The 25,470-nt window shown below is 46.9% G+C and overlaps 1 protein-coding gene across 3 annotated transcripts in view; it reads right to left on the bottom strand.

The window, feature by feature from the left end:
* LOC141095327 (beta-galactoside alpha-2,6-sialyltransferase 1-like) overlaps positions 1-25,470 on the bottom strand; it is a 194,495-nt gene that overhangs the window by 51,057 nt on the left and 117,968 nt on the right. For all 3 annotated transcript variants that reach the window (XM_073581298.1, XM_073581299.1, XM_073581297.1), the window contains one exon: positions 4,684-4,785. In XM_073581298.1, the coding sequence (XP_073437399.1) occupies positions 4,684-4,785 (102 nt within the window). The remainder of the gene's footprint in view (positions 1-4,683; positions 4,786-25,470) is intronic.

The following is a 25,470-nucleotide window of genomic DNA, read 5'->3' as shown; positions in this document are numbered from 1 at the left end:
CACACTCACTACCCGTGCAACCATAGACATGCGGTTTTTAGAGTCTGTGACGTTGCACTGCATGGGTTCAGTAGTGACCGGACAGTTCGCAGCAATATGTCCCATCTCTTGGCAGCGGAAACACCTAACGGGCCCCTTGCTTAGACCATAGTTCGTTACTCTCGGCCTCGCAGTGCGGGCAGTCCCGTTTTCCTCCCCCACTGTCTTAGGGATTTTTCCATCTCCCCTACTCCCTGGAACAGTCTTACCGGTTCCACGTGGAGATGATGAAGAACGAGGTGGGGTAGCGTCGTCTCGGAGTCCTTCCGCCACGGAGTAACGTTCAACCAGATCCACCAGTTGATCTGTCGTCGTAGGATTTCCATGGCTTACCCACTTCCTCAGGGCTGGCGGTAGAGCTCTCAGGTACTTGTCCATGACGACTCTCTGGATTATCTCTGGCGCTGTCAACACCTCGGGTTGTAGCCACTTCTTCGTCACCTGGATCAGGTCGAACATCTGAGACCGCGGTGGTTTATCCGGCTAATAAGTCCATTGATGCACTCTCTGTGCACGGACAGCGGTCGTCACTCCCAGCCGGGCCAAGATCTCGGCTTTCAGTTTGTCAAAGTCCTGCGCGGCTTCAGGCTCTAAGTCATAATAAGCCTTTTGGGCCTCACCGGAAAGAAACGGGGCAATCAGGCCGGCCCATCGTGCCTTCGGCCATTTTTCTCTCACCGCCGTCCGTTCAAACGTGGTCAGGTATGCCTCGACGTCATCTTCGGTCGTCATTTTCTGCCAGTACCGACTCACGTGAATCACTCTCGACTCGGCTTCCAGGTTAAGCTCAGGTAAGCTTGCCAAGCGCTGCGCCACCTGCTGGAGAAGCGAACGATCGGTAACTGTCATGTCCACCAACTCCTTCAGCTGGGCCATCATCACCCGATTAGCTTCTTGCTGGACGGCGGTGGACTGTACCAGCGCTTTCACCACGTCCTCCATGCTCATGCTTGCAACGTGATGCCCGCATTCTCCACCACAATGTGATAAAACACTCCGGGATCGCCTTTGCTGGGGTCAAAGGTCATGTGCATTCAGCATGAAACTCAGGCACAGAGCTGGGATTCGTGTATAACTGACCCTGAGTCAGGTTTATTAATGGTGAAAGCAATGCAAAAGGAGATAAGACATAAAACAAATCCTTGCCTGTCCGGCACTAACTAAACAATGGACAACCTAACTACCAACTGGCGGGCTTCTCCCGTCCAGCCAAACCACCGTTGCAGTGGGCACTGCTTCCACTCACGTGTGTCTCTCACACAGACAGGCTCTCTGTGTTCCCAGGCTGAGACACTCACACAACCACCTTGCATCCTTTAATATCCACCTCCCATTATCCATTAGTAAGCAGGTGCGATACTGACCAGACTAGGCCACATAGGAAAGGAATCTGGGCGAGATATACCTGCCCTCATCCACTATTCCCACATGATTCTCACAATATATATATATATATATATATATATATATTTTATACATGTCATAGAGACACATTTATACATATGTTTGACATTCATACAGTTCAGTATAGCAGAATAGCCGCAGAAACATTTGCCGGCTTTTGTATAATTATGCTCCTGCCCGACATGAAATGACACATGGTTTACATATAGTTAACCATTTCATTTCATGTTTTTTTTTGTAAATTGCAGGGACTCCTGTTGACGTCACTGAGGCTGCAGGGAGTCCCCGTAATTTAATACAACAAATTAACCCCTTAAATTAACCCCTACAACTCCATAATTTTACCCACAAACACTCATCTAATTAATAGTGATAGACATTACAAAAAAAACATGAAATGAAATGGTTAACTATATGTAAACCATGTGTCATTTCAAGTCAGGCAGGAGCATAATTATACAAAAGCCGGCAAATGTTTCTGCGGCTATTCTGCTATGCTGAACTGTATGAATGTCAAATATATGTATAAATGTGTCTCTATGACATGTATAAAATATATATATATACATATATATATATATCTAAATATATATATATGTGTGTCTAGATCTAGTAATTCGTTTGTGTAGGGAAACCTGTCATTGGGCTCCATTATATGTCCATTTTGCTATCCTGCGAGAAAATCTCGCCAGACGGATGTCAAAAGGATGCCTACATGCGATTAAAATCGCATCAATGATGAAAAATCGCATCAAAAACGCATCACTGGTTAAGATACCTTTGTGTGATTTCGGACCGTTAAAATGGGACCGATTTTTTATTCGTTGTGTGTGACTCCAGCCTTAAAGGGGTTTTCCAATTTCAGAAAATCCCTGTCCACTATCTGCAGCTTGTTGTAAAAAAGGTAATCTGTGCATTACTCCATCCAACACTAAGGGTATGTGCACACGTTGAGGATTCGTGTGCGGATTTTTCCACGCAGAATCTGCAGAATCCACATGTCAAAATGCCCGCGTTTTACCTGCAGATTTACTGCAGATTTCTATAGGATTTTGTGCGGATTTGGCCTAAGTTTTTATACCTGCGGATTCCTATAATGGAATGAGTGTAAAAACGCTGCGGAATCCACACAAAGAATTGACATGCTGCGGAAAATAAACCGCAGCGTTTCCACGCAGAATTTTTTCGCAGCATGTGCACAACCGTTTTTATTTTCCATAGCCTAACATTGTACTGTACATCACTTGAGAATCTGCAGCGAATCCGCAGGGCCAAATCCGCTGCGGATCCGCACACAAATCCGCAACGTGTGCACATGTGGGGAGGAGGACTCCCATAGGATGACTGGGCCGGAACTAAGGGGACCGCCATCAGGGTTCCTGAAGAAACAACATCGGGGGGGCAACAAAGGGAGAGAGACGACTGAAGGTTGCCGGGCGACTGAGGGCGGGGCAAGGATAAAAGGAGCAGGGGGCGCGCTCAGGAGGCAGTTGGCAGCGGGGCTGACAGGAGAGAGGAGTCCGTGCGAGATAGAGGGAGACGGTGTAACGGGCGTTGTGGAGTTGAGAGACAAGCAGGGATCTGTGAGGGGTAAGCGACTTACTCACCGACAACTTTCTTGTGCTCGATCGATACCGGGAGCCGCCCACCGTCCACGTTCAGTCACAGCCGTGCCCACTGTCCCTCGCTCCGTTGCGGCTGGTCCGCGACCCCCAGCCGCTGCTGTCATGATACACCCACACGCTACAGCGGCCTGGACGCTGCCTCCTTGCCTTCGCCCCCGGCTGCAGCCCTCCCATCACCGACCTCAAGGAACGCCATTTCGCCATAGGCGGCACGAGAGGCCTACGTCCCGTGTATAGAGGAACCCTAGTGAGAGACCGGCCAATCGTCACCCTAGAAACTGCGACATAGCTGCGCTCTGGGAACAGGAGCCAGCACAGATCTTTCAGGGCCTGTTGCACCCCAGCGGCACAGATTCTTCTGGGCCTGTTGTGCCCCAACAGCACAGATCTTTCAGGGCCTGTTGCGCCCCAACAGCACAGAAACTTCAGGGCCTGTTGCGCCCCAGCGGCAGATTCTTCAGGGCCTGTTGCGCCCCAACAGCACAGATTCTTCAGGGCCTGTTGCACCCCAGCGGCACAGATCCTTCAGGGCCTGTTGTGCCCCAACAGCACCGATCCTTCAGGGCCTGCCCAGCCCCGACCATCACTGGATATTGAGGCGCCCGGGCAGCCGCATCTGCGACCCCTAAGCGGCCCGCCTGTGATCCTGAAAGACGCCTGGAAGGATAAGTTGGCTATAAGAAATAAGGACCCATAGTTTTGGCCACACGTGGCCTATGACACCCGGATTAGCCGTAGTTTCGATAAGAAAAGTGTTGTTAATGTTATTGAGTCCCTGCGTGGACAGATTGTTGTTAAACCTTTTGTTTGCTCAACATAGCCCAAGTGGCTCCAATTTATAAACATTGATTTCACAAACCACACTCAGTCTCGTGTCTCGTCACTGCATCCTGAGAACCTGCTGTACCCTACACACATACCCTAAGTCTCCTCCAATATTCCCCATGTTTGGTGTTGTTTGCAATGGTGACATCAAGCTGACAGCGCTGTTGCCAACAACTGAGCTCAGTGCCAACTTGAGCGGTGTCGCTGAGATCAGTCATTGGCTGCAGCGCTGTTGTCATGAAGTTAGCGCTGCAGACAACAACAGACACTGACAGTAATGACAAACACTTAGCATTGTACCCATGGAGGTTGAGTAAAGCACATCAAAGCATTTTTTAAAAATATTTTAGAAGCATTTTTGTTGCATTTTTACATGTGATTTTGATGGGATTTTGACTTGCAGTTTTTCACCTTCATTTGAATGGGTGAAAAATGCTGCAAAAATGCTGAAAGAATTGACACGCTGTAGATATGAAAAAATGCTGAAAGCAGTGACATGCTGTAGATATGAAAAAATGCAGAAAGAATTGACATGCTGTAGATATGAAAAAATTATTTGGTGGTTCAAATCCGCAAGAAAAAAATGAGCAGCGTGTGCATGAGAGGGTAGAAATCTCATTCATTTTACTGGTAAAATAAAATGCACCACGTGAACAAGCCCAAATTCATGTAGATGTCATTTACATACTTTACTTCTGTCTCCTCTTAGTAATACAGTAGCGATATCAGACTATGGAATATCTTTAGTATTAATAGAAAAAAATGACTTTTAATACACGTCTAGTTTTACCTGGTAAATGTCAGCATCATACGGGGCTGGATCCCACAAGATTAATATTACATCTTTATAGATAGGGTTTTTCATGAAATTAAACTCTTTCTGCGTCACAACCTGCAAATAAGGGAAACATACAGATACTAATCAGAATTTTACACTTCACATTTTGATAACCACAATTTCCTTATCCTAAGGTACATCTTATCCCAACAGCAATCAGGGTGCATGGCTCAAATTATCACATATTTCTTGGTTGTTTAGTGTCTGTAAGGAACATAAATTGTCACATTTCATTTTTATAGGCCTTTAAGGGAAGCACTCATGTAAGGGTTTACCAAATAGCTATAGGGGCTGATAGCACAGCTGAGGCTGTGACCCTCAAATGAATGGAAGACAAACTTCAATACTCAGCAGCCGTCAGTGAGAACTGTGCAGAGCTGCTGCTTAGTTTCGGCCACTGCTGGAGCAGACTGATAGAGGGGCTGTGTGTCGGAAACCAACCAATCTCATATTGATGATGTCTTCAAAGGACAGTTCATCGATTGTTCTATCCTGATACACCTATATAAAGGGATCTGTCAGCAGGTTTTTGCTGTGTAATCTGTCAGCAAGTTGAGATAGGGACAGAGACCTTGATTCCAGTGATGTATTACTTAGTTTACTTGGTGAAGAAGTTATGATAGAATTACGGTTTTCTCTCCTGCAGATCTAACAGAGCTTGGTTACTGAGCTTTGTATTACACTGCCTACTCCACAACTTTCTGTGTACAGAGCTGCTAATCAGTGCTGGGGCATGGTTGTGTAAGGGTGGCTGACATAAATGTCACGTTCCTACCCCTGAAGACACCAATCATGTTGTGTGTATATTATGTCATGTGTCTTTTGTAAATATTGTGTAGTGTGAATTGTAATGTATTGTGATATGGTTATGCATAGTGTGTAACAGTGTAATAGGAAATATCAGTAGAGTATAGTAATGTGAAGTATAATGTAACTCATTGTGTTATAGGATAGGTAGTTTAGGATGAAGATAGTTGACAATAGGGTAATAAAATATTAATGATTGGGAGTAGCCCACAGTGGGAGGGATAAGTGTTAGGGAAAGTGATTCTTTTCTGTTAGTTGACGAGTTGGAGTTTGTAGAGCAAAGTGAGCAGTGCTGCGTTAAAGGGTGACCCTGAGTGAGAGGAGACTGACGACGAGGGATACTGTGATCCTGAAGAAAAGTGAACGACAAGACAGAGTGGCCTTTTGGAAGTGGGTCCAAGCCACAGGAACTGGAGCTTGTAACACAGAAGGTAACAAGCCTTAGCAGCACTGAGAGACGGGGACAAGTGAAGGGTCCTGAGCAGGAGCTCCAGAGTGCCAGTAGTGGAATAAATAGGAAGCGGACATGCTGAGCGAGTAAGGAGAGTTTTCAATCAGGACTGTAGCATTAAAGCTGGGTTGTAATGAAGTAGGCAGAAATCCCTGGAGTATATTACAAAGGAAGGATACTGTGTGGAAACTGCTTTATACTGTAAAGGAGAAGTCCATACAAGATCGGACTGGGGAGCCTAGGGCTCACCAGTGGAATTGACTCCAGTGGCCCACACTATAGCTACCATAAATGGTTTTATTACTTGTTAATTTTTTGGTCTGTCACTATGTAAATGAGGGCTTTGACCAGTCTATCTGCACTACCGATCATGCGCAGTGCACCTCACTGAGGCCAGGACGCGTACACCCAACTTCAGAGGATCAATGCAGTGTGGGGAAGAAGCCACGCACGTGCGAGGTAAGTATAGAGCTGGCGATGACGCTGGTACTTGTAAGTGGGCTGATTAGTCTTGGAAAGCTAACAAAACCATTGACTAGTGAAAGCCCTCACTTACATATCATAAATGGACTTTATAAATACTTTATCTAAAGATCTGTTTATGTATGTAATGTAATACAGGGACTGTTAGGCAATATGTCTACATATCCACACACAGAGCTGCTGGTGGTTCTAGGGGCACGAGCGACCTGACAGGTTCCCTTTAAACAATATCCAAAGTGAAGCAAAACTGTTATCCAGCATGTTCAAATTGAAACGTTTACTAAAATGAATCCAGCTCTGCCACCATCTATCCACCCATGTAGGTTTTTCACAATTGATTTGGGAAATACCCGATAAATATCAATCTGTTGGAGTGTAAAGCATAATTACTCCAGTAAACTTTTCCATCTGGAGACTCTTGTGAACATTTGCATCATGTTAGTCTGACCTTTATCTGTTTTTTTTCTGCCTTTGTTATCATAGTGCTTGTGAAATCCAGCATGTACTTCTGTCTGGGAAGAGAGGGATGGATTTCATAGGATCCGCCTGATGCAGCCAGATTCTCCCATTGACTATAATGTGAGGCCACCCAGATCTGGCATTGACCCGGTAAAACGGCCAAACATCAAAAGGCTGATGAGATGCAGGGAGCGTCCTCCCGTCTGCATGGAAAAACCCCTGGAGAGCGCGCCACAGTGAGCGGCAGGCAGCCACAGTGAGCGGCAGGCAGCTTCGGCCGATGGTGCCGCCGCGAGCTGGGGGCGTGATTAGTGGGGGGCGTGTAGTGAAGCGGTGACGTCACCGGTCCGCAACTGATGGACGTGTGCAGGGGCCAATCCCATCAGCCTTTTCACCCACTGGCCTTTATGAGGAACGGAGAAAAACCGGCATAAAGTACTAATACCAGTGAGTACCTCCATTTGCTATCTCTGGCTGATTTGGTTCTATACCTTAACCCTTTCTGATCACACAGTGTTGTCAGCACGGCAACACTTTATTCATTTCATTGTAATGATATTTTAGGAGTCAATTTCTACCTCTCCTATGTTGAAATCTAGACCCTTACATTCTGCAGTCTCCTGCGCTTCATCTGCTGCAGAGGAGATTGCAGAGAGTGCCTTGCGGCAACTCTCTCCAGAGGCTAAGTCCTTTGTTCCCATAACTGAGCATGCTCATGGGACAAGCTCCCATTGGAGTTCAGGAGTCTGGTGCTCAGGTCCTGTGTCAAATCCTATTGGCCCCTCTTGGAGCCTTGGAGATTTCCGGAAGGTCCTGTTTGGTTTAAAAAGCGCGCATGGCTGTTCCGCCATGCGCTAGTATTCTTCATACTTGATGCTGTATGTTTGATGATGGATGCTTGGACTGGTGAATTACTTAAGAAACCCCTTCCCTCTGATAATACGCTTGTGTGATTGGTTCCTGCCAGTAGTAGTGCCAGCGCGCCTAGTTCCATCTTGCTCAGCAGCCTAGCGTCTGCATTGCGCCAGCGTTATTGCAGCGCTTTACCAGCGGCTCAGTTCTTGCCGCGCTGCAGTTGCAGCTTATCTCTGCGTCCGCTGTTGCGACGCCACGCCTATTTAACGGTAGGTCTAGACTGAGTAGTCCTGTTGTCTAAGGCTACTCCTGTGACTCTGAATACCATGACTGCATCGCTGAGGCTCTGTGATTCTGAACAGACTCAGCGTTTTGTGTATGCTTTTGCCTGCAGCTCTGAGTGTAACAGAGCTTGCTTCAGTGCACATTGGGTGCAGTTGAACCCTGTGCACATTACCGCCATAGTGCTGTGCATCTACTAGCTGCGGTTTATCCATCTTCCGCACAGTGGACCCCGAGCAGCGAAGGCACTTTATTTATATTTTTTATTTAGTGCCTTCTGTCACTCCTAACATAATACTAGCGCCAGGGTCTGGCTAGAGATGGCAGACCAGCAGCAACTTTTACAGTGTGCGACAGCTCGAGGCTCGCTTGACTACCCTTGAGAAAGCTCTCGCAGCTGCGCAGGCCACGGATGCTGCTGTTCAGGCACTCACCGATGCGGTAGGGCATATGTCCATGTCCGCCCTTGCGCAGACAGCTACCCGCCTCCCGTTGCCCGACAAATACTGTGGGGATGGCGCCTCCTGCAGGGGTTTCATCAGCCAGTGCTCAATACACCTGTAGCTGCTGGCTGTGCAATTTCCTACAGAGCAGGCTAAGGTGGCCTTTATTATCTCCCTACTGTCGGGCAAGGCGTTGGAATGGGCTACGCCTTTATGGGAACGTGGTGACCTCGAGATTCGGACCGCGGCCAACTTGCTAACGGCCATCAAGCAAGTATTTCTCGGTCCACGGGTCACGCACGATACGTCTCTGCAACTTCTCGCCCTTACTCAGGGTTCACTTTCAGTTAGCCAGTGTGCTGTCCGTTTTCGGACACTGGCGTCAGAGTTGGAGTGGTCAAAGCCCTTATCCCCGTTTTTTGGCGAGGACTAGCAGAGCACGTGAAGGATGCTCTCTCCACTAGAGATCCCCACCAGCTTGGAGGAGTTAATTTCCGTCTCCTCACGTATCGACCTCCGTTTTTCGGAGCGCGGTATGGAGCGGGCTCACTCCAAGCGAAGAGCTGTTTCGGCTCCAAATTTTTTTTAACCTCTTGAGCTGTCTGAGCCGGAGGTTCTACCCCGAGCCCATGGAGGTGTCTCGTACCAATCTTAATACAGACTCGGACCAGGAATTCAATTGCGGTTGTCACCATGTATGTGCGGTTTTTCCGGAAGCCAGCTCCCCGCAAAGGTCGGAGTCTGAACCGGGTAACGAGACCTTTGTCCCTCCTCACCTTAGGGCTCAGGTTCTCACCTGGGCACATGCGTCCAATGCGCCACGCCATCAGGGCTACATGCAAATCTCAATGCAATTGGCCGGAGCGTATTGGTGGCCCCATAGGGATCGGGACATCAAAAAATTTATCCAGGCTTGCACCTTATGTGCTCAGGACAGCCTCCCTAGGCGGAGAGTGGTAACGGTCGCTGACTCATGGCGGCGATTGGTTGCTTCGCCCGCCACTGTTGTCTCCCAGGTGTCTTCTGAAACCTGGTGATCTTGCCTCCACTGATGCCTTCCAAGTGTCCCGGTTTACGGTAACACCTACCAGGACACCAAGCTCGCCTTCGGACGAGTTTGAGCCTTATGCCACCGTAGGACACAGGTTGATGGTCAGGAAGGCTCAGGGAGGAGGGGGCCCTAGGAGGGGGGTTAATGTTAGGAGTCAGATTTCTACCTCTCCTATGTTGAAATCTAGACCCTTACATTCTGCAGGCTCCTGCACTTCATCTGCTGCAGAGGATATTGCAGAGGAGAGTGCCTTGCAGCAACTCTCACCAGAGGCTAAGTCCTTTGTTCCCTTAACTGAGCATGTTCATGGGACGAGCTCCCATTGGAGTTCGGGAGTCAGGTGCTCAGGTCCTGTGTCAAATCCTATTTGCTCCTCTTGGAGCCTTGGAGATTTCCGGAAGGTCCCATTTGGTATAAAAAGCGCGCATGGCTGTTCCGCCATGCGCTAGTATTCTTCATACTTGCTGCTGTATGTTTGATGATGGATGCTTCGACTGGTGAATTACTTATTAAGAAACCCCTTCCCTCTGATAATACGTTTGTGTGATTGGTTCCTGACAGTAGTAGCACCAGCGCGTCTAGCTCTATCTTGCTCAGCTGCCTAGCGTCTGCATTGCGCCAGCGTTATTGCCACGCTGCAGTTGCAGCTTATCTCTGCGTCCGCTGTTGCGACGCCACGCCTATTTAACGGTAGGTCTAGACTGAGTAGTCCTGTTGTCTAAGGCTACTCCTGTGACTCTGAATACCATGTCTGCATCGCTGAGGCTCTGTGACCCTGAACAGACTCAGCGTTTTGTGTATGCTTTTGCCTGCAGCTCTGTGAGTGTAACAGAGCTTGCTTCAGTGCACATGGGTGCAGTTCAACCCTGTGCACATTACCGCCATAGTGCTGTGCATCTACCAGCTGCGGTTTTTCCATCTTCCGCACGGTGGACCCTGAGCGGCGAAGGCACTTTATATTTTTTATTTATTGCCTTCCACCACTCCTAACAGATATGTTGGGGGCTGCGATGATGAACACGCATCACACAAGCACCATGCACACACGTCACACAAGCACCATGCACACACGTCGCACAAGCACCATGCACACATCGCACAAGCACCATGCACACACATCGCACAAGCACCATGCACACATCGCGCAAGCACCATGCACACACATCACCTATGCACTATGCACACACGTCACCTATGCACCATGCACACACGTCACACAAGCACCATGCACACACGTCACACAAGCACCATGCACACACGTCACACAAGCACCATGCACACACGTCACACAAGCACCATGCACACACGTCACACAAGCACCATGCACACACGTCGCACAAGCACAATGCACACGTCGCACAAGCACCATGCACACACGTCACACAAGCACCATGCACACACGTCACACAAGCACCATGCACACACGTTCACAAGCACCATGCACACACGTCACACAAGCACCATGCACACACATTGCACAAGCAATGTACACACGTCGCACAAGCACCATGCACACACATCACACAAGCACCATGCACACACATCGCACAAGCACCATGCACACATCACACAAGCACCATGCACACATTGCACAAGCACCATGCACACGTCACACAAGCACCATGCACACACATTACACAAACACCATGCACACATCACACCAGTACTATGCACACATCACACAAGCTTTTGGCAGAAAGCACCCTTCAAATTTGAGACCTGGAGCAGTTTGCCAAAGAAGAGTGGTCCAAAATTCAAGTTTTGAAGTGTAGAAAGTTTGTTGATGGTTATAGGAAGCGATTGATTGCAGTTATTTACTCCAAATGGCGTGCACCCAAATATTAAGTTGAGGGTGCCAACAATTTTGTCTCGCCTAATTTTGAGTTTTTTTGTGAAATTATGTCCAATTTTTCTTTTTTTTTCCTGTTTTTTTTTGTTGTTAAAATACACATAAATAAACATATGTATAACAAAACGTGTAATTGCATTAATTTTCTGGGAGAAATGCTTCATTTTCTGGAGCAATTTCAGGCAGTCAACACTTTCGGCCATGATTGTAGATTGTCACATCTGTAGTTACTTCATTGAGTTAAAAGAACACTTCCTTTATGATTTATGACTTAAAGAAGTTGTCCACTATTTGGACAACTTCTTGTCATGTCTTGACAGTGTGAGGTTAAGCAAGAAGGCGGGATGCAGTGACAAGCAGGGGGCAGATCAAGAGTTTACAGGTGTTTATTACAGGGAATACTCCACGCAGGGAGAGGATAAGGATGGTATGAGGGTTGAGGCTCAGAACAGGAATAAATGTCCAACAAAAGGGTAAAGTTGTCAGTCTGAGGGTTTCCAGAGGAGGGAGGCTTGGAGATCCTGTGGTGGCACCGTAAGTGACACATGAAGTCTCTGGCCTGGTCCTGGAGGAGCGTGAGGCACGGTCTCCTGACTTGTCGCAACATATCCTGGCTCTCTTAGGCGTTGTTTTACAGTCCCGGAACGAGGTCTCGGTAGCGGAGGCATCTGCGGCGCCCCTGTGGAAGGATGGAGTTCAGTATCGGGGGCCGGGGATATACTTGCCGACTTGAGTGATTTCCCCTGTGAGGCCTACAGCATGCACCGCCTACCGTCAGCGGAACGGTATGAGACGTCTCTTCTGTATCGGAGGTGAGCAGGCCCACAGTCACAAGCTGCTCACAGTCTGTCAGCGTGTAGGATGATCGTCGGTAATGTGGCCTGGTCTGCTGATGTCGCGCTGCGGAGAGTGAGTCAACCTTCTCTTGCTGTGCACTCTGCTTTCCCACCAAAGACCCAACTATGGCGCGCTCCGTCCCTTTTATATCTGACCCTCCCCCTGCAGTCAGGTGCAAAGGTCTGTCCAGGTCAGAAAGTGCTCCCATCCAGCAACAATGGTGACAGTCCCAATAGTTCTGGCCCTGATACGAGAGTGGTACCAGCAGCCCGGTCTATCTCCCTACAACCATAAAAAAAGCTTAAGCTCCCTGTGACGATCACGGATTAGTCCAGGGGCCCACCAATGTTAGTGCTTCTTTTAAACCGAATGTGCATCCTCGGACAGGAATTCAAATGAAAGAGACCATCCCTATACTATACACGTCGGTGGCAGCCCCGGCTGTGTGGGAGGAAGAGGTAGCTGTTCGCAGAGAGAACAAGGTCAGGTGAGAATGATGTTTTTTAATGTGTATATGAAGAGCAACAACATTTGGGGCATTTGCTACGAGAAGGTGACAAGGATGGGGACATTGCCGCAACAGGTGACCAGGATGGGAACATTGCTACATGAAGGTGACCAGGATGGGAACATTTGCTACAACAAGGTGATCCAGGTGGATTTTCTTTTACTTTTGGGGATATGTCAAAAGTAAAAGAAAATTCATAGATCCTACAGGATTTTTACAGGATTAAAATGATTAAATGGTAAGACAGGATGTTGAGAAGGCCGAACTTATTTTGCGTCTATTTTCTCTCAAAAAGGAAATGTAACAGCAACTGTTCTTCACTGTCCTATTAAGGGAATAGAAGAATCCAGGATATCTATAAACAGAAAGATAGTAAGGAAATACTTAGGTAACAAATGAATTCAAGTCTCCAGGTCCAGATGAATTAAACTCCAGAGTACTGAAGGAGACAGCAGAAGAAATTTTTGAACCACTCTCCATAATCTTTGAAAATTCTTGGAGAACAGGAGAAGTTCCAGAAGACTGGAGTAGAGCAAATGTTGTTCCTATCTTTGAAAAAGGGGAAGAAAGTGGATCCAGGGAACTATAGGCCAGTAAGTCTGACTTCTATACCAGGAAAGATCTTTGAACAAATTATGAAACAACATGTATGTAAGTACCTGGATAAGAATGAAGTGATTAAACAGAGTCATCATGGGTTTGTAACTAATAAGTCATGTCAGACTAACTTAATTTCCTTCTATGACAGAATCACTGACAGGGTGGATTAGGAAAATGCTGTAGATATAGTATATCTTGACTTTAGCAAAGCATTTGACAAAGTATCTGACACAATCCTTATTGAAAAAATGACTAAGTATAGAATAGACAAGGCAACTGTTAGGTGGATTCATAACTGGCTTAGTGATCAGACCCAAAGGGTAGTCATAAATGGCTGCACATCCAGTTGGAAGAATGTCTCAAGTGGGGTACCACAGGGCTCTGTCCTGGGCCCTGTATTGTTCAACATCTTTTTCATTGATTTAGATGAAGGAATTGAGGGTAAACTGATTAAATGTGCTGATGACACAAAGCTAGGGGGGATAACTAATACTAGAGAATAGAAAGAGAGGATTCAAAAAGATATAAATAAACTGGAGCAGTGGGCAGCAACTAACAGAATGGTTTTTAACAGGGAAAAATGCAAAGTACTACATCTGGGCAATACAAATGAAAAAATCATATACAAAATGGGAGGAATAGGGCTAAGCAGCAGCACATGTAAGAAAGACTTGGGTATACTAATAGATCACAGACTGAACATGAGTCAACAGTGTGATGCAGCAGCAAAACCAGCAAATACTATTTTAGGATGTATTAACAGAACCATACAGTCTAGATCATGTGAAGTCATTATTGCCCTCTACTCCTCTTTGGTCAGACCTCATCTGGAATACTGTGTCCAGTTCTGGGGACCATATTTCAAAAAAGACATTAACAAACTGGAGCAAGTTCAGAGAAGAGCGACCAGAATGGTGACCGGTCTGCAAACCATGTCCTATAAGGAACGGTTGAAGGATTTGGGAATGTTTAGCTTGCAAAAGATAAGACTGAGAGGAGACTGAATAGCTGTCTACAAATATCTCAAGGGCTGTCACATTGTAGAAGGATCATCTTTATTCTCATTTGCACAAGGAAAGACTAGAAGCAATGAGATGAAACTGAATGGGAGGAGACACAGATTAGATATTAGAAAAAACTTCTTGACAGTTAGGGTGATCAATGAGTGGAACAGGCTGCCACGAGAGGTGGCGAGTTCTCCTTCAATAGAAGTCTTCAAACAGAGGGTGGACAGACATCTGACTGGGATGATTTAGTGAATCCTGATTTGAGCAGGAGGTTGGACCAGATGGCCCAGGAGGTCCCTTCCAACTCTACCATTCTATGATTCTATAATTCTATGAGACATTGCTCTACAAAAGTGACCAGGATGAAGACATTGCTACAAAAAGGTGACGAGGATGGGCACATTGCTATACAAAAGTGACAAGGTTGTGAACATTGCTACAGCAAAGTGACCAGGATGGGAACATTGCTACATGAAGGTAACCAGGATGGGGACATTGCTATATGAAAGTGAGCAGCTATAAAATTGTACCAAAACCCATGCAATGAAAAGAATAAAAAAATGGCAAAAATGGTCAAAAATTTATATTGGAAAAAAATGCTATGACTGACAATGTTATCTCATCCTGCAAAAAACGCTGACTGTTAAATTAATTTTTTTTCCTATCTGCGCCTCCTATACCCAGCCAAATCTAAGATCCCTGATTTAGAGCATCAAACTGAATTCCAAAAATTTGTGAAGCAAGGAACCATTATGAAAACATGAAAAATTTACAATTTGTACCAATGTCAAGTATGCATTGTTTTCACATAGACGATTATTCTTTCTGACCTACCCTGTCGGTGCTGACTGGAGTGCTCTAGGGAAGTAGTTTTACAAGACCATTGCTGATTCTACAAAGACAGTCCTGTCCATATTACTGTAGTTACATGTGTTGTGAAATAATTGTGCTATCAACATTATTCCAGTATAAACAATGCGTATAAAATATAAGTATGAGGTGAAGACTTGTTTTTAAGCAATTCCATCAATTTTACTTTCACTTGAATTTCTATATACCATGCCCAACCCATTTACCAGATGCAGTATATATGCCATGGCATATGAACATTTTAAAGGGGGTCTTTCTCCCAGTAACTCCATCTTTGAGCCTTTGTGTAAGGGTATGTGCACATGTTACGTATCTGCTGTATTTTTGTCCTATTTTTTTCAGACCGTTTCCCAGTACTATCAAAGTGAATGAGATTCCTGAAGTCTCATGCACACATTGCTTATTTTTTCCTTGCAGATTTAAAACAGTTTCAAATCACGGCAAAAACGTGACAAAAATGCTTGTATTTGACAAAGTATTCTTACACATACTCTAGTGGCTACCATTATGGTGGACTTGAGTATTCTGAATATACCATGTAATGCTACATTTAATTTCTAGGCCAGTGCCAGCTATGTTATGCAAGGGTTGGTCATTAAGGATGTCTAAAGTTCTTTCATTTATAAGTCAATTGAATAACTGAGTTACTGATTTGAACTCAAGTGTTTTCTGATAACATGTCTGATAAAATGTCCATCTGCACCGTGGGCAGTTACATACTGTGGCTGTCTTCAATATGTTATGTGAAACTTGTCATATTTTAAAATTTCTAGTTATCCATTTTCTTGACCACCTGAGGTTCTATCCTGTCCATGTTGGGTAGATCGAAGGGGCGAATAAAGGTTGCACATCTCTGCCATTAGAATTCAGATTAATAATTAATAGGGTCATTCAGATAACAGATGTGCATACATTCTGCAAATTTTACAAAATGTTTCTTTACCTTTCAGACAAACTTGTCCTGATTTAAACTATCAGATATTTCCAGATCACACACAAAAGAGATGTCCGTTGTATGTGAGAGACTGAGCTGTACTCACACCAATGTACATTTTGTTTGCTCATTCTTTGTTCAGGATGACAAAAGGAAATGTAATAATACATGCAACAAGTGAAGGAAGAGCTTCCAGTATCTAATGATGATCTGTCCAGATGAATTCAAGTATAATAGCCTTTTATTAATATACAACACATTTCAAGGTCCAACATACTTCAAGGGTCCACTGAGAACCAGGTTGGAAAGTGAGTGCTGGATTTTGCCTGTCATACTATACATCTGTTCTTTTCTGAGAGGACCCTTTCACATCCTGCGCCTCTTAGGATTTTTTTGTGGGGTGTCACGAACCTCTGCTTAGACATCCTTATGGGTCGTTGTGACAGTCCGGTCACTATCTTGCATGGACTTTACTTGTAATTACCTGTGGTTATATGTGTGACAACTTGCGCATCACCCAACACTCTATGGAAAAAAAGCATGGTCTGCCCACTTCGGGGGCAATAAAGTCTCAAGACACAGCCCAAATTAGCAGTTGTACTCCTTAAAGACCAGTCGCCAATGACAGCATTGACTAGGATTTTCCCAAACTGTCTGAGAGCAAGAACTGTGTTAAGCTATCCAGGTTAGCATCCTGCAAACAAACTTATGGGGTTAGAATTGGAAGCGAGCCACATCCCTTTAGGGTCGTGATGATGGTTAGGTAAGGATAGGCACCCAGCTAGGAAACTACATCTTACCTCCCAAAAGGGCACAATGTAAAAAAAATAAGTGTGCCAGACCTGCGGCCTCCGGCATTCTGCACAGTGACAGCACAGTAAATCACTAACACCACTCATTGCTCTCTGCCTGAGTCCTGGCCATCGATCCCTCCTAGTATTCAATTGTATTTGCATCATGTAAGGAGTGAATATAATTGAAGATGTTATCACCAGGATAGGAGCTGAGAAATATTAATCAAATTCTTGCTCAACTAGCTACTCCAGAATGCCGCAAGATACTGTTGGGGACCTGGCACAACGCAAGAGACATCAGGTGGTGTTTTCACATTATACCCACTGTTGCACAGAATAGAGAGGAGATGAAGGCTGCTGTGGATGAGGATCCTGGATTAGGTGAGTATAACCTTTTTTATTATTTATCATATATTATTTGGCCTGGGAGTCAGATGTTGGAATGTGGCGCCCGCAGGAGTATGGTCGCCACAGTGGCATTACCTTCCTCCAGGGAGGGTGATGTCATGCTTGGAAGCAAGGAAGTGTCTCTCTAACAGTTAACCATGTCATGCAACACACTTCCCACTCCAGGCCAGCAGAGGGAGCTCTGAACCAGAATTGGGGGAGGAGTGGTCTCTGAGGGCCAGGAAGGAAAATGAGGAGTCAGTGAGAGGAGGGCAACGTGTGTAGACATGTGGAGAGAAACTGGAGGTTGAGCTGAGGAAAGAGAGTTCCCTCCCGGTGATAGCGCATGATCTGGAGCCTGGTCTCCACGGTTGTATGGATACTGAAGGTCCTGCAACAGAAACCAGAGGAATAGGAAGCTGTAAATGCTCTATTCCCAACTAAGACTCGGAGGCACAACAGCGATGGGTGAGCCAAGAGAGATAGAGGGCTACAGCTGTCTGCCATACCAGGTAGTTCTAAGAGAAGATAAGGAGGAACTTCAATGTAACACTGTACTGCATGTACCTCAAGCCAGCGCTAGGAAGGAGACTACACAACCCATCTGATAGAGAGATCCCTGGTTGCTTCCAGGCTAGCCTGCTCCTGTGCCATCTGTAATCAGGACCATGGACTGCGTTTGCCAAGTAAAGGTAAAGAAATTGCACCCTGTTGTGTCCTTGCCTCCTTCCTGCAACATCCTCAGCACTACTACATCTCTGTGCCAAACACTGCACCCTCTTCCTAAACATTCCGCTACACCGCCCTGGGACCAACAGCCCTACCTGTGGAGGGCTATAACATCATTGCTGCACTACACCATCTGACCAAGAGCATCTGTCTGCAGCCTCGGCTTAACACCTCCCTTGCCGAACACCACAGATGGCGTCACGAATCACTTATAAACTTTATTCCCAACTCAACCCCTTTTACATGAGCGCTCAGGGCCACGGACCAGGTCACCGCTGCTGTGACAATCCCCTCTGAGAGACCGGCCCGGTACCGAGTACCCCACAGCCCTGGGAGGGCGACCCATTTTTGGCGCCACGAACAGGATTACGGAGCCCGGTATCCCAGGGTCCTGTGTGCCAGAGACTGTTGTGTGCTATAGACTGTTTGCGAAATTGGCGCCATTGCCGCCATTATCCCGCTGATTGGCGCGTGCGGGAAAAGGGGCAGGCCTTCGTGGGCGGAGCCTGCCGCTGAGCGCAAAGAAGTGAAGCGCCACACGGGAAGAGAGGACAGCGCGTGAGAAGGGGAGGAGCTGAGGCCTACAGCCGGTAAGCCGCTCAACCCCGGGGCCTGGCAACCGTTAACTAGGGGGAAGGAGAATGTCTCAGGCAAGCGCTGATGCAGCGGCGGACATCCCCCGCCAGCCCCTCAGCCGCAAGATGCAGTGCCCAACGTGGCTGCGGCTCCGGTAGCACCCACCGCAGCGGTCCCCATAATGCCGCTGTCCATGCCCTACATACCGGGAGCGGCCTGGTTACCGCAGTACTCGGGTGAGTCCCATACCCTGAGTGAATTTAAAGAGAGGCTGTGCAGTTTGTTTGAGGTGTATCCTCTATCTCAAAGCCAGAAGGTGAACATCCTTATTGGGCAGCTAATAGGTGCAGCACAGAGAGAAGTAAAGCCTGGCAGGACACTGACAAAGAGACTGTTAAAAAGATTTTGGCCAAGCTATAAAGCACCTTTGACACTCGCCCTGCAGCTGAAATCAAGATGAGGTTCTTTGGGTGTAAACAAAAAGTGCAGGACAGTGTAAGGGACTATGCTCTTAACCTGCAGGAGGCGCTGAGAGCCGTCAAGCAAATTGATTCTGACAGTGTGAAAGAGGAAGTCAAACTGTTAAAAGAGCAGTTCATTGAAGGACTCCTCTCCAGTACCCAAAGAGAGCAGCTGCGCATCATAACCCTACAAAACCCTGACCTGGACTTTGCTGATTTCAAGGACAGGACTATTCCGGTACTGCAGGAACCAACTGTCAGCCGTCCAGCGCCCCCTAGATGCCCAGCGATCACCTACCACCAGGAAGCAACAACTTTCCCTTCCATCCCTGTGGAGGCTGATGCACAGACTCTGGATAAAGATCCAACAGAAGAGCTGCGTCTTCAAGTCCAGGAGTTAACCAAAGGTATGGCTGCACTTACTAAAACCGTGCAGTCCCTGCAGGTGTCCTCCAAGGAGAGGATCCAGCTGGCTTCCAGTCCAGAGGATGTCCCATGGCTCCGGAAGAGGAGAACCCCGCCACTCCGAGGGAGGAACAACAATCGCTATGACCAGGACGGACGTCCCATCTGTCGTCGCTGCTACAAGGCAGGTCATCTTGCAAGATTCTGTCCTTTAAAAGAGCAACCAATGGGGCAGAGGGCCAACCCCCAGGAGTATGACCACAAGGCCCAAGGAACTGGCGAACCAAGTATGTTGGAGGGAGACCGATCCTTCCTGTGGTGATTGACGGCATCCCCATGAACGCTTTGCTGGACACTGGCTCCCAGGTGACCACTATGCCCTATATCCCCTACAAACTGTGTTGGGCTGACTCTGAACTCACCTGTGGCCCCAGTGATGAACTAACAGTAGTTGCCAGTAATGGACAGTCGTTACCACAAGTGGGATGTAAAGAAATTACTGTTAAAGTGGGGAGGGTAGAGCTAAAATCTCAAGGTCTGATAGTTGTGGATATTGATCGACGAGAATGTAATCCCATGATGACTCTTGGTACAAATGTAATTGAAAATTGTCTTTCTGAGGTTATTGTCTTGTTGCAACAGGTGGCTGAGACTGCTGGTTCCAGTGAACAACGAGTCCTGCAGAAGGAGATCAAGGCCCTGATGCAAAGACAGCACGTAGAACTCTCTGGCAGAGAAACTGGCAGTGTCAGAGTGAGTGATGCTTTCCCCATTGCAATACCCCCCAGATGTGAAATGTTGATTTGGTGTCGGGAAGCTATAGGTCTCAGAGGAAAGGATTACCAGGCATTGGTATAGCCAGTATACTCTGATAGCAGGCCCACTGTCCTGACAGCCAGAGGGGTGGTTGATGTACGTAAAGGGAGAGTGCCTGTACGCCTTTTGAATTGTGGGGAAGAGGCCACAATACCTCGGTATGCCACAGTTGCTAAGCTGCTCACTGTCAGTAACAATGCAATGCAGGCAGCAGAGCCCTTGGTCTCATCCGACCAGGTGGAGGACAATGACTCTGTAAAGCAGCTGGAGGAGTGGTGCCAGCAACTGCAGGTGGGAACTGACTCCACACCTTTATACCAGAAAAATGGGGTTTACAGGGTGACCCAGGAGTATGAGCGGGTATTCAGTAAACACCCTCTAGTTTTTGGGAAGGCAAGAGGGGTTCAACACCATATCCCCACTGGAGATCATCCACCCATAAAAGAAAGATACCGGCCTATACCCCCAACACAATACCAATGTGCCAAAGGGATGTTTAGAGAGATGAAGGAAGAAGGGGTCATCAGAGACAGTTGTAGCCCACTAGTTTTTGTAAAGAAAAAGGATGGTACCATGAGAATGTGTGTCGATTACAGAAAAATTAACAGCATTACACATAAAGATGCCTACCCATTACCTAGAATTGAGGAATCATTAGCTGCACTTAAAACTGCTAACTACTTTTCCACTTTAGATCTCACTAGTGGGTATTGGCAGGTTCCCGTGGCAGAGGCAGACAAGGAGAAAACAGCATTTACCACCCCAATGGGTCTCTGTGAGTTCAACTATATGCCATTCGGGCTTTGCACTGCCCCAGGAACATTTCAACGGCTGATTTCAACGGCTGATGGAGTGCTGCCTGGGACACATGAACTTTGAGACAGTCTTGTTGTACCTTGATGATGTTATTGTTTTCTCCAAGACTTATGAAGATCATCTGGAGCATCTGGCTGAGGTGTTTGAAGCCTTGTCCAACTTTGGCCTGAAGGTGAAGCCTTCCAAATGCCACCTCCTGAAGCCCAAGGTACAGTACCTCAGTCATGTGGTGAGTGCAGAAGGTGTGGCACCAGATCCTGACGACAGTCTGGCTTGAAAGAGGTCACCCTAAATCCATTGCCCCATCATGACTGGGGAGAAACTCAGGATAATGACCCCACAGTCCGCCTGGTGAAGGAACTACTGTCACAAGCTGACTCAGGCCCAGAGTCGGATGCTCCTGAATAAACCCAGCAGTTGTGGAAGGAAAGAGGTCGGCTGTTCATCTATGAAGGAAAGCTGTGTCGGAGGAGTATCAATGCCCGCACTCATGAGCTGGTCTGGCAGGTGATAGTCCCAAAGAGAGAGGCATCAATGGTCTTGGAAGCATACCACAATGGAGCTGGCCACTTCGGATGGAAGAAGTTGGAAGCATTGCTCCAGGCGCAGAGATTCTACTGGGCTGGTAAGAGGAAAGCCATCGAAAAGTGGTGCTGGGAGTGTGGACAATGTAACCTGCGCAGAAAGGATCGAAACAGCCAGAGAGCTCCTCTGCAGCCAATAGTAACCAAACAGCCACTCGAGTTGGTAGCCCTGGACCATGTGAAGCTCGTCCCAAGCTGGTCAGGCTACATCTATGCTCTTACCATCGTGGACCACTAATCAAGATTCCTGATAGTTGTGCCTGTCAAAGATCAGACAGCCAGGACAGCAGCCAGAGCGTTCCAACAGCACTTCTGTAGACCACATGGCTATCCTGAGCAAGTGCTTACAGATCAAGGTCCCGCCTTTGAGGAAGAAGTGTTCCAGGAATTCTGTAACTTGTATGGTTGTAAGAAGATCTGGACAACACCATACCATCCACAGACCAATGGCATGTGCGAAAAGATGAACCAGGTGGTGATTGACCTGCTGAAGACCTTGCCTTTGGAGGAGAGGAATCTGTGGCCAGAAAAGTTGCCAGATCTGGTAGACCTCTACAACCACATTCCTGTGAATTCCACCAACTGTACTCCAGCCTACCTAATGAGAGCGAGGCCTGGTAAACTGCCTATTGATTTGGATATGGGAGTCCTTACACCTGAAGTAACGTCACCAGATGCTGACTGGGACACAGAGAGGCACCAACAGTACCATAGAGTACAAGAGTGTGTGGAAAAGAGTCTAGCTCAGGCAAGACAAAAACAAGAGAGGAACTACAATCAGCATGCACCTGCAGTTCCCTTGTCACCAGGAGAACAAGTCCTCAAGAGGAAAAGAAGATTGCATAAATTGGATGACCAATGGGAAGCTGAACCCTACACCATTCCACCCTCAAACTTTGACAATACCAAGGTGTGCCTTATTAGTAAAGATGGAGGAGAAACCTCAGCAGCAGTATCAAGGGATCATTTGAAATTATGCCCTGACCAGTTAAAGGAAAGAATGGAAGACAAAATAACATCCAACCCATAGAGGAAGAAAAGGTCAGCACTATACTTGGAGAATTCCCTGCCAATTGGACTAAAGTAAATGATACAATAGTGGTGCCAGTGTTGACATTTCCCCAACTGGTAGTACAAGAAGAATTGACTCCTGAGAACTCTGAAAATCAGGAAGTTCAGGCAGCAGATGCCATACCAGCAGTGGAGCCAGAGAACCCTCGCCCTGCCAGTGGTGAATCTGTCATACCCCTGGTGAGACTAAGAGTCCATAGGAGAATACTACCCCAGTTTACCCACACTAGAGTTACGCAGGTCTACCCGTACTACACAAAGTATACCGCCCATCAGATATCGTGTATACCTAAGTTTATGTGAATGCTGAAATTGTGTATATATGTAACTGTTCTCAAGTTTTGTGCCTACAGGTAATCTGTAAGTTTCCTTTGAATTTGCCAGTTTAGTTTTATGGACATTGGACCACAGGACTTGTGTGGTCAAAACTACCTTGTAAATAGTTCACCATTTGCCCAGGAATAGACCATGGACATTGATGCTTGGACTTATCATCATAGGACTATTTTTGGAGCTTGTGGTTTTTGTACATTTTTAATTTTTCAAAATCTTGTAACTACTGTTTACATGTTTTATATGTTACTCATGTTTTCTTTTATCAGCCCAGGAGTGCTGACTTGCACTAGGGGGGAATGTGGCGCCCCCAGGAGTATGGTCGCCACAGTGGCATTACCTTCCTCCAGGGAGGGTGATGTCATGCTTGGAAGCAAGGAAGTGTCTCTCTAACAGTTAACCATGTCATGCAACACACTTCCCACTCCAGGCCAGCAGAGGGAGCTCTGAACCAGAATTGGGGGAGGAGTGGTCTCTGAGGGCCAGGAAGGGAAATGAAGAGTTAGTGTGAGGAGGGCAAAGTGTGTAGATGTGTGGAGAGAAGCTGGAGGTTGAACTGAGGAAAGAGAGCTCCCTCCCGGTGATAGCGCATGATCTGGAGCCTGGTCTCCACGGTTGTATGTATACTGAAGGTCCTGCAACAGAAACCAGAGGAATAGGAAGCTGTAAATGCTCTATTCCCAACTAAGACTCGGAGGCACAACAGCGACGGGTGAGCCAAGAGAGATAGAGGGCTACAGCTATTTGCCATACGAGGTAGTTCTAAGAGAAGATAAGGAGGAACTTCAGTGTAACACTGTACTGCATGCACCTCAAGCCAGCGCTAGGAAGGAGACTACACAACCCATCTAATAGAGATCCCTGAGTTGCTTCCAGGCTAGCCTGCTCCTGTGCCATCTGTAATCAGGACCCTGGACTGCTTTTGCCAAGTAAAGGTAAAGAAACTGCTCCCTGTTGTGTCCTTGCCTCCTTCCTGCAACATCCTCAGCACTGCTACATCTCTGTGCCAAACACTGCACCCTCTTCCTAAACATTCCGCTACACCGCCCTGGGACCAACAGCCCTACCTGTGAAGGGCTACAACATCATTGCTGCACTACACCATCTGTCCCAGAGCATCTGTCTGCAGCGTCGGCTTAACACCTCCCTTGCCGAACACCACAGATGGCGTCACGAATCACTTATAAACTTTATTCCCAACTCAACCCCTTTTACATGGGCGCCCAGGGCCACGGACCAGGTCACCGCTGCTGTGACAATCCCCTCTGAGAGACCGGCCCGGTACCGAGTACCCCACAGCCCTGGGAGGGCGACCCAGAAGCATCATACTGTATTAAGGGCTGTGGGGGGATATCATAAACCAATGGGAATTATTATAGTTAAGCTATATTGGTTTCCATGACTAGCCTTGGGGTTGACACTTAAAATATAGGATGTCAGGGATGAATATTGCAATTTGTCCTTGGTATCATGTAAACAGTCCACAAAGGACAGTCATTCCTATGTCTAACTGTGAAATTACACTCCTTGTTAAACAACATCACTTTTTGTGAAAAGGTAACAATTCAAGTGAGTCATCAGAGCCCATTGCGGATCCATCAGGACATGGTGGGGTGGGTGTTAGGCGTTCCCTTACCTTACCCTCTCACCTGCTCCTTTGATGGGGAGGTGTCCTTGGCCTCATCTGCCAGGGGCCTTAGTGCCGGGCTATGCTTTAAGATGGTCTAGGCTTTTAACTATTTGATAGCATTGTTCTAAGGGGTGTAAAGCCCTTTGGTATTGAAAATACCTTTTCCCGGCTCTACAACCTTTAGAACAATGGTATCAAATAATTAAAAGCCTAGACCATCTTAAAGCACAGCCCGGCCATTAAGTCTCAAGAAAAGCTGTAATATTTGCTGCAATTATATTGCCATTCTGTTTTGCTAGTGGAAGCACTGTTCCCACAAGGTGTGGGAGTAACCACCAAGCACTCTACCTCTTCAGAGGGAGTAAATATTAAGCACATTTGCCATTTTTTCAGAAAGGACATCAGGGAGAATCAATTTTAGTTTAAAGGAGATTACCACTACAAGGGAATTAATAACCTATGGTTAGGATAGAAAGGCTAGTCTACTCTACACAGCTTTCATATTCTGTCACCTGCTCAACCAATCACCTCTGCTATTCATCTGCGTGACTGGACAGGCAGAAGATTTTCCTGGGTAGAGTCCTGCTCTGTGGTGCACGATCTACAATCCATATTTCAGGTCTCCAGGACAAGTAGACTATTACACATCACAGCCAATCAGCTACTGTGGTCTGCTAATGTGCAGTGTTTTCATCTGTGGC

This window comes from Dendrobates tinctorius, unplaced genomic scaffold (assembly GCF_039654945.1).
Source record: "Dendrobates tinctorius isolate UK_male_01 unplaced genomic scaffold, ASM3965494v1 ptg000069l, whole genome shotgun sequence".
NCBI classification, from domain to species: Eukaryota; Metazoa; Chordata; class Amphibia; order Anura; family Dendrobatidae; genus Dendrobates; species Dendrobates tinctorius.
Note: the sequence above shows the minus strand (reverse complement) of the source record. Positions and strands in the feature narration are given on the sequence as shown.